This window comes from Macaca thibetana, chromosome 1 (genome assembly GCF_024542745.1).
Source record: "Macaca thibetana thibetana isolate TM-01 chromosome 1, ASM2454274v1, whole genome shotgun sequence".
Taxonomy (NCBI): Eukaryota; Metazoa; Chordata; class Mammalia; order Primates; family Cercopithecidae; genus Macaca; species Macaca thibetana.
The window spans coordinates 99,924,046-99,940,529 of record NC_065578.1 but is presented as its reverse complement, the minus strand read 5'-3'; the positions used below and the strand labels follow the sequence as shown (position 1 = coordinate 99,940,529).

The 16,484-nt window shown below is 37.3% G+C and overlaps 1 protein-coding gene across 2 annotated transcripts in view; it reads right to left on the bottom strand.

Moving 5' to 3' along the window:
• Positions 1-3,775: 3,775 nt before the first annotated feature.
• CDC14A (cell division cycle 14A) overlaps positions 3,776-16,484 on the bottom strand; it is a 172,235-nt gene continuing 159,526 nt past the window's right edge. For both annotated transcript variants that reach the window (XM_050807503.1, XM_050745044.1), the window contains exon 16: positions 3,776-5,798. In XM_050807503.1, coding sequence (XP_050663460.1) covers positions 5,769-5,798 — 30 coding nt within the window. In that variant the 3' untranslated portion in view covers positions 3,776-5,768. The remainder of the gene's footprint in view (positions 5,799-16,484) is intronic.

Sequence of the window (16,484 nt, the reverse complement as noted above, 5' to 3'; positions counted from 1 at the left end):
ATGGGGGAATTAAGTGTGTCCTGTGCGACTCCACTGGGAGAGGACTCGTGGAAGCTGGTGCTCGGCTTCCTCCAGATTTCACCCCATGTGCCTTTTCCCTTTGCTGATTTTGCTTTGTATTTTTTTGACTGTGATAAATCTTAGCTTGTGAATATAACCATACGTTGGGTCCTGTGAGTCCTTCTTAGCAAATTATCAAAACTGGGAATGCTCTTGGGGGCCCCCAATACACAGGGCTTTGCTAATTAGATAAATAATTAGATCCTGACTTAGTAACTGACTTTCATCTCTCCTCCAGACCAGATGAGTGAACTTTTCCTCTTTTGGTTTACCTTAAAAATTAACCATCCTAACTACTTGTCACTTAAACAGAAATCCTTAATTAAGGATAATTTGCCCCAACAGATTTGACTTTAAAATAGATCAAAGTAAAGTCACAGTTTGTCAGCTTAGTAGATTTTCAAGGTTGCACTCAGCAGTCCCACTTCTTGTCATGACAGGGCAGCCATCTCAGGGCCAGCATCTCTGATTCACCCTCCAGAGCAAAAGAGAGAAAGAGAACTCCGGGGCTGGTGCTCTATGCGGATGTGATACGAGACCGTTTGAGCCCAGTTTTGCCACCAGTGTCTCTGCTAACAGATGTTAGCTGTATAGTTCCTGCAGTGTTGTCATTTGACGTGGTGCCTGGCCATTTAGTCGCTGGTCATTGAAGGCACCAAAATGGTAAAATAAGCTACCAGCTGGACCTGAAGCAGCAGGAAAAGTCTAGGATTGGCGGCCATGCTTGTGAAACACATTGGTATGAAAAGTGGAGAAGGGAGAAAGAGGAAGTGAATATTACACAAAACCTCAAATCAGAAAAAGCTAGGCCTACCTTTCCAATCCTGCTGTTCACACTCGGTAGATGCTACATTACTTTACAACCCCAAGCTGCTTGAAAAGCTAACTGGTGACCTCTCTCCAGAGTTGATAAAACTGCCTGGAACATGCTTGTTGAAGTATGGTATCCAATTTATGTTTTTCCATTTAAAACAAAATGTCTCTCTGCCTGTAAGGAACCTAGATTTTAGAAAAATGGCTCCCTCTCCTCCACCGTTTTATTCATTTTTGGGTTTTTCACAAAGACCAGCTCCTTTCTTCCCAAGTCTGTGGGACCCTGTGTCTTCCAAGTTTTATTTAACTTCCCAATATAAAAAAGCATATGTTACACTTACATTAGCTCTAGTAAAGCCCAGTTATATGGTAGGTTGGTAGGAGAGTAGTAGGTAGGTAGATAGATGGATTCTCATAGTAATCTGATCTCTGGTTCCAATTTTGTCCTTCCACATACTCGACATAATTATTTTTGGGGATCTGAATATCAAGAATGGCAGTCTCACCTAGAGATAATCTTTTCTTAAAAATTGAGTAAAGTGAGTGCCAATGAAGAGTCCTGGAATTGCCTAAAAGTGCGTGTGTGGCGTAAATGCGCCCAGTCTGGAAAGAAAGGACAGATCTCCTGTGATGTCTGAGAGGCCGCTTTACTTCAGCTTCAAGTCTCAGTGTCAGTTGCCTCAAAATTCAATGTCCAAAGCCCCTATTTACTTTCCCTATGGTACACTTGCTTGGTTCTATGAAGCCACTTCAGATCCTTTTGGAAGACAGCCATAATACAAATAAACAAAATACCATTGGCCATCCATATCCATAGGTTCCACATCCATAGATTCAACCGATCAGGGATAAAAAATATTCAGGGGAAAAAAAAATAATTGCATCTCTACTATACTGAACATGTACAGACATTTTTTCTTGTCATTATTCCTTAAACAATATAATAATGATTTAGGTGGCATTACATTGTATTAGACATTATAAGCAATCTAGAGATGACTTAAAGTATGCAGGAGGATGTGCATAGGTTATATGCAAATACCACACCGTTATATATAAGGGACATGAACATCCTCTGATTTGGGTATCCACAGAGGTTCTGGAACTAATCCCCCATGGATATGGAGGGATGACTATATATTTGATAGATTACTACCCCCAAATCTGAAGTTTTAATGTAAATATCTGCAGCCAGAGTCATTTCTACAGTTATTACCATGCCCCATTCTTCACTTGCAGTACAACTTCTCAAAAACATGTGGTCAACTTGATTCGAACCAAAGGAGACACCGCCAAGTAGTGATGTCATTTACTTTGATTTTGGTGGCGTGCAGCTTAAAACAAGGCATGGAGAGTGAAAAGGTCAGCTAATTTATGTTTGTCCACTTAAAACCTGTTCCAAATACGTTTCACATTAAAACTAGTCTTTTAACGTAAGTTTCTACTTGTACTTAGCAAAAAAAAGTTTAAAATTCTCGAGAAAAGCTATTTTTCTCCTTCTTGATATGATTATCATAATTCAATCCATAGAGAGGGAACTGGGTGGGAATATATTAACATTTCAATTCAGCTCAAAATAACTTAATACAATTATTTTCTACTTTCCATTATATGCCATAGTTGTCAACCCTATGCAACCTATGTGTAAATAAAGGAGTTTTCTGCTGTAAATTATATCCTTCTGTAATTGGAATTGTCCCTAATTAATCTTCTGAGGAGACATACAGTGACCAAATTCTTGCTTTGCTAAGTGTTGCAAAGGGGACTCTGCGTTATGACGGTACTTTGGGATTGAGTACAGACTTCTTATATGACATGAAGCCCATGGAGTCCTGTTCAGCTTATATACTAACAACTGGTTTAATCAGACTCAACATATTAATGGTTTAACATGTCACTGAAGAAAGCATAGAAGTAAAAACAACTTTCAAAACACATTTGTGTATAGTTGGTAAATTCATGTTCCTGCTATATTTGAATCACATAGATAGTTTTCCCAGGTGTGTTTTGAGATTTATAAATCATTTTACATCTAAGGATAAAAAAAGAAACATGTAAACTCAATAGGTGAGAAATCTGTTGAAACCAGCTAATTGATTTTTTTACTTTCTTTTTCATAAAAACCCAATCTGTACAAAAAGAGATTTCCTTCTTCCCTGTGAAACAGGTTCATTAATTCATAAGAAATCTCCTTCTTTAAGATGTGGTCCTATGAAAACCTTGGCACCCCAATTGTTTCATGCAATGTTGTGAGGACAGCTATTTGCAGATTCCCAATTCCAAATGTAAAACTACCTTCTCATCCACAACCTTTCCTTTGCATTCTTAAAAAAAAAAAAGAAAGAAAGAAATTAAAGAAAAAAAAAACCTCAGAAACATCATAATGCAGAGAGATCCAGTTTACTATATAAAATATCTCCAATAAATAGTGTAGCTTCTTCCTCCCAAGCTGACTTTTCAGGGCACAGATCCAACAGGTATGAGGTTTGTTCCAACTGATTTATTTCTGTAATTTCTTGTTTAAGAAAAATATCATTCTTTTTCAAAAGAAACTGATGACCAATCATACAATAGTCATCAGTAGTCATAAAGAACTAAGCAGGACCCAAAACACTGTTCAGGATCAGTCTTTATTGACAGAAAAAAAAAGAGAAAGCAAGCAAGAACCTGACATTATATGATTTTTGTGAAATTCAAAGTGTAAGGTTTCTGTGAGCTCACTGTCATGTATTTCAGGCAATGGCCACAACCTAGAAAGTCAATAAAAGATAAACTAAAATCCAGAATAGAGATCTTGAAACACTCAAGGCACCGACCACACTGAACCAAAAATAAAATTATAAAGAGACTTCAGTACATTGAAAACTCAAAAATCCAAATTATAAATGCCAAAGAATAAGTGATTGCATAAAACATTTATTATTTATTAGCAGTGTATTCTTCTACACTTTAAAATAGAGCAAAATATCTTTTTGAAGATAAACTATTCATAACAAAATACATGTCAAACAATTTTTATTATCAGAGTAGAATTACTTTGCTATATACTTTCTATATTATATACATCCACTTCTTGGTGTGTCTATGTATGCACATGTGTAAAGTAATTTTAAGACATATACATGTACATACATATGACATATATACACACATAATTATGGAAAATTTACAGTAGTCAACTTTACAATCATTTTAATAGCTTCACACAAGTTAGTGTTCACAGAACTAAAACTGTCAACATGATTCCCTCTCCCCTACTTCTCAAATGTCATCTGAATTACTTTTTATGACTTGAAAAAAATACTGTCATCTTCCTATACAATTAACCAATTTTTTACAATAACTCATAATAAAATATTTTACTTTTTCAACTTTAGAAAAGATACATAATTCCACTTATTTTAGTTTTTGATTCCTAAATCATACAATTCATTTTTTTATCAGTTGAGTGTAATTTTTGGTACTGCAGTTACTGAAGGTTAATTTAACAAACCTGAGTCAAACATTCATTCAAAGGCCTTTTTAAAAAACATAAAACATGAACAAGATGTTTTGATGAAGCATAATATAATAGACTCAAGGTACCCCCCCCAATAAATACATTATAAATAACTCAATGGTTGGGAGTAAATAACACTTCATATGAATCCATTTCACTAGCACTTTCAGTGTCGAAGCAGTCCATTCTTAAAGCAGCCTGGAAGGATATCAGGGTATAAGGCTCCTCGATTCCTCATAGAAATGAAACCTACGGGTTTCTGAAGACCTAAATATCAGATCATACTTACATGAAAGGGCTGTGAGTACCTATAAGGGTCCTTTCATTTTCATATTAGGTTCCAGATATGCTAGCGTGTGCAGCAGGGGGTTGTACCCTGTTTTAAAAATATCTCCTTTAATACAGAGAACTACTTAGCAGCATCTTTTTCAGTTTTTTCTCTCCATTGATTTAAAACTGATGTCAAACCATGTGTGATTACAGGCAACAACAACCTCGTACCCAAAGCAGGATATTCTAATTGGGTTAAGAACTCTTTTGAAAGAAGGAAGGAAAGAAAAACATTTGGAATATTGAGTCACTTCATAGAGAAAAACCATGAAACCATGCTCTCAGAAGAAATATTCAGTGAATTCTGATCTTCCACTGCATGCTAAGTTTTTTAAAGCCCCCCAGGATGCAAAACTAACTCAAATTGGCTCAGCAACAAAAACAATGGGAAAGGGAATTGTCCTAAATAAGTCATCCCATGCCATTATACTCTTGGTAGAGATAAACTTGGATAAACTCAGTGTAATTAACCTGACTTCCCAAAAGAATGAACTGATCTGCCGTATTTATAGTGGGAGCATAAAAATCACTTTCTGAAAACTTTCTCCCTTACTTCTTCTTAATAAGAAGGAATTCTTTATTCATTAGAGACAAAACCATACTAAAACTAAATAGACTTAAAATACAAATTTTTGGTAGCAAACAGCAGGAAAATCTAAATCAAAATATAGTCTTGTTTTTACATAATTTTATATATTTATAAATTTATCAAAATAGTCTTTTAAAGTTCACAATACATATATAATGTAACACTGTACATGTAAATATAATAAATGTATTACCAAAATACATTAAAAATAACCCTTCAAAATACCAAATTCAACATTAAAACTGTCTTTAAAAGTATGGAAATCTCCATAAACATAGTTTCAGTGCATTTATAGTAGTCATTAACCAGTTTTCTGTTTTCAAGTCTCTTGAAGGTGTTATCTTAGTGCTCTCTTTAATGTAAGGTAAGAAGGCAGAGATATTCTTCCAGCAAGAAGTTGCTTTCCCTCTCCACTGCTCGTCCAGATGAAGAAATTGTGTCTAAGAGAGGAACGGCTTTCACTGGAGTGGCAAGGCCTTAGTAATGAACATATTCAGACTGAAGGGACTGTGCAGGGAGAGACATAAACTGAGGTTAAATTCCATCACATGTAAAACTTCTAGCAAGTCATGCAGCTTCTCCCTTCCACACAAGGCAGCTTAGGTCTATTACACCAAAGATCAATGAAATAAACTAAGCCAAAATAGAAACAAAAAGACAGCAGACACAAAGCATTAGCTAAGTAACAATGAGATATTCAATTATGCAAAGTGATTGTAAGAAAACTTCATATTTTAAAAGGTTTATTAATTTATTTATAGTGACTAAAAATTAAGTTTTAATTTAAAAATTGGTAGGTAGCCTAAACTCATCTCTAAGCATTTCTGCAATTAGTGAGTTTTACTTAAAAATATTAAAAGATACTTTTAACTAATTAAAGATTACTAGAATATACTTTGAGATGATTTATCCTTAAATTTAATTTACTACATATCAATGTCAATGGCATGCTTCTAATGCAGAATTAGCAGCCATTTAAATAAATTCCTTAAGAATGCTTGAATTTATAAATATCTTACAAATCCTTTCCCTGAAGGGGACACGAAGTACTACCATTTGATTTGAAAGATCATTTGATTTGAAAGATCAGATCTGAAATCTGATCTTAAGACCCAAAAACATTTATACAAAAGAGTCTTCCTGTCAGAATTTAATAAACAATAGGCAATTTTCAAGTAAACAATACAAGACACCATATTAGATACTAACATGTAAAAGGAGCATGATTGGGATATGTAATCAGAATGCCTGGGACAACAGACATAAAACAGGAAAAGATAAAGAGAGTTACAGAAAGTTTGCCAAATAGTTATTTTTTTTTTAGCAGGAAACAGTGGTTAGAAAAAGGAACATAAACCAATCTAAACATTAACAAATTTTTTGCTCAATTCTTCCAATTAAATGCCTGAGGACAACAAAGTTTACTTGATTTTCTAGTAAATGCCCTTTTCTCCCACCCGATAATTATTTCTCAAATTAGTCTGTAACATTTTATTAACAGGTCTAGTCAATTATAAGACGGGTTCATTTTGTGATGATATAGGTTATCACTAAAAAAGAATCTGTCCATTTTCCAAAGAACTTACAAAAGGATTCAAGGTATTTTTTCTCAGCTTCAAAACCGCAGTGAATTTTACACCCTATGAACAGCCATTTCCTGAGTAAGTCCCTATTAACACAGTGTGTCAAAAAGTTACGGTCCCTGACCGCAAAGGGCGAAAGCCACAATATCATAACAGACGTGAAATGAAAAGACAGCGGTGTCAACATTAAATAGTAATACATGTAGTGTAACGTTAACATTGTGCACCAAGGAAGGCTTAGGTGAGAGGTAGTAAGGGAAATGGGTGGTTCTCAAGGCTGCCAGTTTCAAGAGCTGTAGGAAAAATGGAAAAGGTTTGGCTATTAACTTTCTTGTATGTGGTTCATGCTAATACTTCAAAACAGGAGCGAGATTATCAAGAATCAGAGCACTATACTATAAATATACCTGAACCCACAGTGGGAATAAAAGAGGTAAGACCCTGAGGAAGTCCAGTGAAATTGGTCAAAAGCCTTGAAGCCCATATGCATTCCACTTGAGGGACACCAGCTACCACGCTCAGAATTAGAGCATAAAAAATTTTTCTACCTCCTTTTTCTTGGTTTCTTCTAAGTCTGGCAAGCAGTCAGAGGGGAGAGCCAGTTAAGTCCCCAGCTATAAGAATGCCACAAAGGTATGTTGTGTGTGTGTGTGTGTGTGTGTCTGTGTGTGTGTGTGTGTAGCTCAGCTAGTGCTTTTTTGAGAATATTTAACTTTTACTTTTGTTCCAGTTAGTAAAGTTGTGCACGTTGTCACTAACAGAAATTAGAAAACTCTTCATATTACATATAACTTAGAACGAAGTTGTTATTGCAAGCTCCATCAATTATCAATAAACAGAGATGTAGCAAATAAACATTAGACAAGCGACCTTTGTTAAGCCAACTTTTTTACAGGGTGAAGTATTTCATATGTACCTCAATAAAGAGGGGGCAAATATGTATATGTGCATATATTTCATATATTTATATATATAAACACACCCATATCTATTCATTTATTTATTTACTTATTTAATGAATCATGGTACCCAGGGAACTGGAAAACAGAAGTAGTCTAGAACATTTTAAAGATTTCTATTATGCACATGGAGAATATATTCATTAGTCTTCTGGCCAAAGCCTTTACTTTCACACAGAGCTCACAAGCCCTGGCTGGTGTTTCATCTGGCCTCAGATACAGTTCACCACAAGCCCCACTATTTCCTTTTCCAAACCCCTAATTTGCTCTCTTATGTTGCCTAACTGGCCCTGCAGCCCTCTGCAAACAAATGATGACACCATTTGGCCGACGAATGGACCTTCTGTCCCACCAGTTCAATTCATTAGACAAATAATTACAGAACCATCAGTTGTATCTATTAAGCACTAGGGGATAAAAATATAATACCAAAGTCCTCAAAACAAAACATGTTCCATGGTTTCTTTATATGGCATAAAGGAAAGGGAAATAAAAGATCAGTAAAAAGGGTTTAGCAAATTATTCTGACATCAGTATTTTGTAACAAATTAACTTCCTTTCATTTTCAATCTAAAATAAAAATCTTAATAGAAATGCACTAAGGGGGCCTGGCATGGTGGCTCACATCTGTAATTCCAGCACTTTGGGAGGCCGAGGCAGGTGGATCATCTGAGGTCAGGAGTTCAAGGCCAGCCTGGCCAACATGGCGAAACCCCGTCTCCACTAAAAATACAAAAGATTAGTAGGGTATGGTGGCACATTCCTGTAATCCCAGCTACTCAGGAGGCTGAGGCAGGAGAATCACTTGAACCCGGGAGGTGGAAGCTACAGTGAGCTCAAATCACGCCATTGCGTTCCAGCCTGGGTGACAGAGTGAAACTCCGTCTCAAAAAAAAAAAAGAAATGCACTGAGGGGAGAAGAGAATTGTTCAAGTCTCCAAGATTATTCACTTAACAAAAGCATAACTAACACCGTGAGACCTTTCTATTCAGGGAGCAACAGTGTTGGATGACAGGAATATTTAAACTTCAAGTATCACATGGTTATCCTATGGGGTTGTGCTGAAGGTCTCTCTGGGTCATTTGTACTCAGCCATGGTTGAGGAAACCTCAAGGAGAAACACAAGTACTCTCCATTTGAAATCTTAGGTGGGATAGATAGATAAGCCATATGAGTGCCTGGTTTGACCTAATACACATCGTAAAAAAGCAAAACTTCATGCTTTTTTTTGTAGTCACAGGTAGGACTACCAAACTACAATGTTTTCCAAATGTCCATGTATTGTAAAATTCCTAATATCCCAGAAAAGACAATAGCCAGTTACTAGCATTTTAAATTTTTATAGTGAAATTACATGTTATAGTAAAATTGCATTTGCATTTTGAATTCCATGAAAAATATTACTGCTATTGGTTTTATTATTCAAAAATAGATTAAATACAACTATCTGAAGTTCCTAACAAATTAGATATATTACTTGACACGTCAATTATTCTGAGCTAGATATTTGAGTACTTTCTATATGCTAAGGACAGTTCTAAACAGCTTATACATATTCATATATTAAATGTTTGAGACAACCCACTTTACAGATGAGGAAACTGAGGCACAAAGCAGTAATTAGCCCCAATTCATGTAATTAAGAATTGGTGGAGCTGGAATTTGAACCCTCGCAGTCTGACTCTAAAGCTCAAACCCTTAGCTACCATAATGTCTCAAGACAGCCAGCATTTGTCTTGTGATCACTACATATTCAATCCAACACTCTCTATCACTGTAACAGAGACAAATAATGACCTTAGGCAAGCTGTGATTCTGAGTGAATTTTAAAAAAGTATTAAAAAATATTTGTTGCATTAAAAGATAAATACATTTTTGGATGATTTTCATCAGGCCTGAATTCAAAGAATTTTCAGGAATATTCTAAATTTAAAAGAAATTTTCATTATAAGAACATCCATGCTTAAGTATTATGATTGATTAAAGTTTTAATTCTGCTTGGCCAATGTTTTTTGTTGTTATGATAATGAATTAAGGAATCTGAAATACAAAACAAATTATAACAATGACAATGAAGATGGTTATAAAGAAAGCGAAACCTGAAGTATAAATATTATGTTAGAAGTTAGCCCTTGTTTATATAACCAAGAGATTTTAATTTCTCAAATATAATATTCAAGCTCATATAATTAGTAAGTTCAACAGAGTTATAGTGAGTTAGGACCCAATCAAGTTTGTCATGAATATGTGGTATTCTTATTGTATGAATACCATAAAATTAATAATGTAGCAATATTCAACCTGAAAAACAAGGATAAAATTGCCTTACATTTGCAGCCCCCAAAATTTTTATGTCAAAATATAAGCTTCCATCAAGAAGTCTTGTTCCCTGAAAGCAGTAAGATTTGACATAAAACAAAGTGTTAGGTAAGGAGATCAAGACAATTTGTTCTGTTCTGGAAATCTGCTACTAATCTGTTTTGGCAGATGTAGGTAGTAACTTTAAAATTTTAGCTATTCTGGAGGTGTTTCTTTTTTAAACAGCCCAGTTACCTAATCATGGTAGGAAAATGTCTAATAATTATAGATATAAATATTGTACAGATGGTTAATAAATAAAACATGTTAGCTATCAAAAACAGCAAATTATAAAGAATAATGAAAGATTAAGGTCCTTGACAGAAATGAATGTAACCATGTCTTAATGTTCAAATAACTTGAACCAAAGGATCCAATGGCCTGGAATGTTAGCATCCTACTGAGGTCAAAATCCTGATTCGAAATGTTCATGGACTTTTTGCCACACTGATATTTTCTTTCCTACATTTTCCCAAGTCCTTTAAGGAATAAAAAATAGTGTACTAGTTATCCCTGGTTTAAGTTATAACCACAGAGGCAAAAAGCACCTAAAATAAAAATGGTTTGTTTTAATGGGATTGAAATTAAAGGAAAAAATACATGCTTGGCAACATGGTATTTTATACATAACTATAGTGTTTTAAGTTTTAATGAACAAATACAACAATGGGAAAAAATAAATACACGTATAACTGCCTCTGTACTCCTATGTCTCTTTATGCCTTTGTAACAGTGTTTTCAGTTTTTGTATTGCTTACAAATTAACACAGAAAATGTGATGTGTGCATTGATACTTATTTCCGTAACTGTGGTTTCACAATACTGAAAGTACTTTTTATTTTTTTATTTCAATAGGTTTTGAGGTACAGGTGGTTTTTGGCTACATGGATGAATTGTATAGTGGTGAAGTCTGCGATTTCAGTGCACCTGTCACGCAAGTAGTATATATTGTACCCAATATGTACAATACTGAAAGAATTTGCCTCTGTTAATATGATGCATATTTCCTCCAATAACACTAGATAAAATGTAGCTGGGTATGGTTTTATTGGCATCATATTAAGATAAAAAGACTAAGGTTTGTGATAAAATCAGGTTCAAAAGGCGTGTGTACATTTTCCCATAGTGTTCTCTGTGCATTTCAGGGACTTCAAGACTTAACAAGCTAATTTGGGTTCATTATAATGCTATATAAAATAGTCTTTCACCTTCCTACATGATTTTTAATAGATTCTTTTTTCTGGAGAAATTTAATATATGCTTTTCAACAATCACAAAGAGCTCGATTGTTAGATGACAGATTGTTGACACCCAGCTTGACTCAGCCAACCATTACATGAGTGTTTTCAGTTCATCTGAACACCAAAATTATATTGATGCAAACTCAGTTAAAATTTATTTTCTCTTATTTTAGTGTAAAGCCACATTTCTAGAAAAAAAAAAAAACACAACCCCAGAATACCGTATATTAAAGCTAAAGGTGGAAACTTGTTTGTTAGTGCTTCATACGCTAACAGTGAGACCCAGGCTCCTAAGCACTTTAACATTCACAAACCCAGATACATTAACCGACTTTTAGTTCAATAAATATTTATTAGGCACTTAATACTGTACTATGGAACCTCAGGAAACAAACATGTTTCAGAGAAGCTTAAAGGAAAGCAGAGGAGAGAGAGAATCATGTATAACTGACTATAATATGAGAGTGTCAGCACTCCTAGGAGAGCCGAAACAGGAAGAGCCATTCTGTTTAGATAGGTCGCAAATGCTTATCAAAAAGATAACTACTGAGCCAGGTCAAGAAATATAAAACCAAGCAGAGAAAGAAGGGAAAGCAGAGTAGACTGCAAGTGCTAAGGTTCAGGCTCAAGGCAGGTCATGGCACTCTTGCAAAATGCAGGTCAGATGCCAGGTAGAGCTGCTGGAGTGGAGGCTGGCAGGGAGGCACACAGCCCGACAGGGAAGAACCCTGAATGCCAAGCCAGGGGAGCCACACTTGACCCAGTAGGCAGAGTGGAGCCACTGAATGAAGCCAAACATGAGAAGGATTTGATTAGCTCTGTGTCTCCGAAATTTAACACTGACAACAGTAGAGAGGAGAGATTAAAGGCAAGAGACAGGAAAACAGAAAGGGCTACGCAATAGTTCAGGAAGACCCCAATTAGGGCAGCAGTGGTAAGGATGGAGGGACAGAGAGGCATTTTAGAGGGACTTGATAGGACTTAGTAACTGGTGTGACAGAGGGAAAGGCTGGTAGAAGTAGTGTCAACGATGGCTCCAAATGTCTAGCTTGGATGACTAGATGAATAAAGATGAGATGATTTGGCTAGGAAACCAAAGAGGAGCTGGCAGTAGAAGGAACCTGTACTCTCTCCATCCCAGGTAACACCCAGAGGAAGCTGGGAGTGTAGATCCAATGCTCAGGAGGTTACCCAAAGAGAAAGAGTCAATGTAAGGACAATCATTAAGGGGCAGGCTTAGGAGAAGAAGGACTAACAGCAGCCCATCAGATCTGGCCTTGAAGAAGTTGGCAGTAATCTGTGGGAGAGACTTTCACCAGAATGAGGGGCCACCTCCCAGCTACAGAGCGGAGGAGCACCAAAGAGACAAGGGAGGGGGCAGTGCAGGCTTCTCTTTCCCCAAGTTTGGCCATAAAGGAGAAACTGTGAGAGGAAGACAGGACGGAGGGAAGACTCCTCCCCAGCCCCCACCAGCCTACCAACTTGGATGTGCACATTTGCAGGTGAGGAGACCTGCAAACGGAGGGGAAGAGGCTGATGATATAAAAGGGGAAGGAAGTGGTTAGGGCAACTTCATGGAAGAGTCTGGAAAGAACAGCACAGGTAGGTAGAGTTATCATTGGAAAACAGTCGGGTTTCTTTGGATTTAAAAGGGAAGGAATAAATGGATGAGTCCAGATGCAGATAAACTTTGAGATAGAGAAGAGGCAAGTTAGAGGAAATTACTTCTGATAAATTCTATGTTCTTAGCAGATTTCAAAGCAGGGTCAAAGGGGTTGTGTTAGTGAAAAATGTTAAAAAGTTTTGGAACAGCCAGGTGCGGAAGAGAAAAAGAGCCAAAAAGGGATAAGACAACTAATTAGGAGCACTGAAGGGCTGGGTAGATTAGAAACACATTTGAGATGGAGCCAATTGGCAAAGTTATGGGATTTTCTCCAACAGTGCTCACAGGAGAGAGATGAGGAACAGATACAACAGATGGTTGAATTGATCTAATTTTGGAGGCTGGTAATCAAGTGGTTACAGAATGTCCAAGTAGAAGTGAGAATGTTGGAAAAAGGAAGCAAAAATGACTATGCAGGCTACAGAAGGAAAGAGGTGAACTGAGATGGCTGGGGAAACAGGCAGGGTCAGAAAGAGGTCATGGGGCAGAGTTGGGAGGAGGGGGAAATGTTTACAGGAGGCTGGCAGGATTCAAGATGTCAGAAGCAATGTGCTAAGCAATAAGAAGGTTTACTCAATGAATTTTCAAGTGAACAAAGATAAAAATAACTGAAGTTAAGAAAGTTTAAAATAAGATCACTGTGACACCTTGGGCAAGTTATTGCCACTCTGAGTCTTGATTTCACCATCTGTAAATAGCAGGTTAAATAAGTAAGAGAATGGATATAAAGTACCTAATACCATGTCAGGCACATAGAAGGTATTCAAGAAACAGTGGATGATGATAATGATTAGAAAAATGTTATAGTTGTCCAGAATGTTGGCAGTGCCTAGGCAGCTAAAAAGTGAAAGCAAAAGTCTTCCAGGGATGAAGGGAGGTAATAACAGTGATGAGGACAAAAAGATATGAGTATCCTTGGATGATGTTTGCAAAAGGCAGAAGAGCATGGAAACGAGGTTCCTAATAGGAATTGGGAACACAGCCTTTCCCCTCTTAACCATAAATATTTAGGAGCTGCCAGAGAGTAAGTAATGTGTACTTAAAGAGTAAATAAAGGAAAATGAGATAGAATGGGTCAATCTTATTTTGCTCACTTTCAAATGGAGACTTCTTGATTTTCTCTTACAGTCTACTGCTTTTTCATAACAGAAGGCTGAAGGACTCACAACAGTCTGCCCAACAGAGAAAAATATCTATTTCTAAACTGATAAAAACGGTTCTCTCCCACCTATATCAACCTTTGAGTTGGTTAGACATTCACTATCAAGGAGAGCCTGTGTCATTTACCAAAGGTTTCTGTTACGGGCAAATCCAATGACTTTACAGGTAATGTGCACGTGGTGTCTGTGCTTGTTTGCACATGCATGCACATCCACATGTATGCGTATGTGTGTGTAAGAGGGAGTTGCAATAAAAATATGCCTTTCTAAGTTAAAGATCTGACACACACGTGCGCACACAGTAAAATTCAAATTTTTGGAAGAAACAGATGACCTACATAATATTAGAAAAGGTGCAAGTATGGACTGAGTACACCCACAATCAAACAGGTAAGCATAGCTCAATGCCAGATGCTTCAGAGATAACAAAAATAAAAGACATTTTCTAACCTCAATCAAGGAATTCAGTGGGGATTCAAGGCCCACATCCACAAGATAGGTGACTCTCAATACGAAAGAGGGATGAGGAAGGCCAATAACCAATACAAACAGAAAGACTTCAAAAAACGTCAGGATTGCCATGGTCTGGTGAGGTTAAGGAAGGCTTCACAGAGGAGGAGGTTGGACTTAGGCCAACTCCTGATGGAAAGGAGGTGAGAAGCAAAGGGAGGGAGGACGGGAGACCAAGTTGGGGACCTAACATGTAAGAAAAACACAGAGGTAGGAAGAGCTGCACACATTCCAGGACATAAGAAACTGCCCGGTAGAAGCAGAAGGTTCATGCTCAGGAGTGGAGGGAAATGAGTTTGGAAAGCTGGTTGGGGAAAGCTGAAAAAGGCACTGAACAGCACGCTGCAGAGACTGGACCTACTTAATGTCAAGATGGTACACTCCAAACTACCCTCTGTATGCATGTATTAAATATTTTTAAAGATGAAGAAGAAATAAAGGGCACAGCAGAAATTAAAAAGCAAGATCAACACCTTTGTGGCCCAGAAACAATCAAGACAGTGGTAGGACTCTGGCTACACAGCTGGAAGCCTGCAGAGGTGGCTAGGTGTTCCATTCATGTGGGTACATAGGTGAAAAGCCCCTGGCCTGAAATCAGGGGTGGAGTCAGGCTCTCCCACATGGGGAAGGAGGCTGAGAGAAATTGGGACCATTGCTCTTGGGCCAGGGCTAAGGTGGAGCCACATCCCTGCCTGAGAAGCTAGCCTGGGAGGAGCTCACCAAGAGATGGAAGCCTGGGTCATTAAGGTCTCTTTCTAAACCCAACCCAAAGGCCTAGATGATCAGGTAGAGCCAACAAGAAGGTCAGCAGATGAGGAGTGAAAAACAGAGAGAGGAGAGAAACACACAAAAACTCCCATGCACTCTGAAACTACGAACCAAAATTCCCTAACACACAAGGAAAATGAACATTATGAGAACTGACAAAGTCTGCAATCACAAGGCAAACTCTAACGGGGTGAAATGCAAATAACAAGGCAATATCAAAATGCCTTATCACCTGAGATCCTCCAGGTGAAAATAAAAAAAAATACACACACACACACACACACACATAAAAAGAATAAGAAGCCATAAAACAAAAACAGGCGGGCCCAAATTAGAACAGATGGCTATCATAAGGATCAAATTAGAAATGCTGGAAAGGAAAGATATAGCCCCTGAAATCAAAAGTCAGTGGATTGGGGGATATACTCCAGAACTGACATTAAAGAAAATTCATGAATTGAAAAATAATAGGAGGAATTCAATCAGAATACAGCTAGAGCTTAGGAACTGAAAAATATAAAAAGAAGGTAAGAAATATTAACGACAGATTGAAAGGCTCCACTATAAGTTTTGGGGGCTATTGGCTGGGTGCAGTGGCTTATGCCTGTAATCCCAGCACTTTGGGAGGCCGAGGCAGGCAGATCACTGAGGTAAGGAGTTTGAGACCATCCTGGCTAACATGGCAAAACCCCATCTCTACTAAAAATACAAAAATTAGCCAGGCGTGGTGGCATGCACCTGTAGTCCCAGCTACTCAGGAAGCTGAGGCAGGAGAGTCACTTGAACCTGGGAGGTGAAGAACCTGAGAGGTGGAGGTTGCAGTGGGCTGAGATTGCACTCCAGCCTGGGTAACAAGAGTGAGACTCCTTCTAAAAAAATAAATAAATGAATAAATAAAAAATATAAAAAAATTGTGGGGCTATTGCAAAAGGAGAAAATAAGGGGAAAGG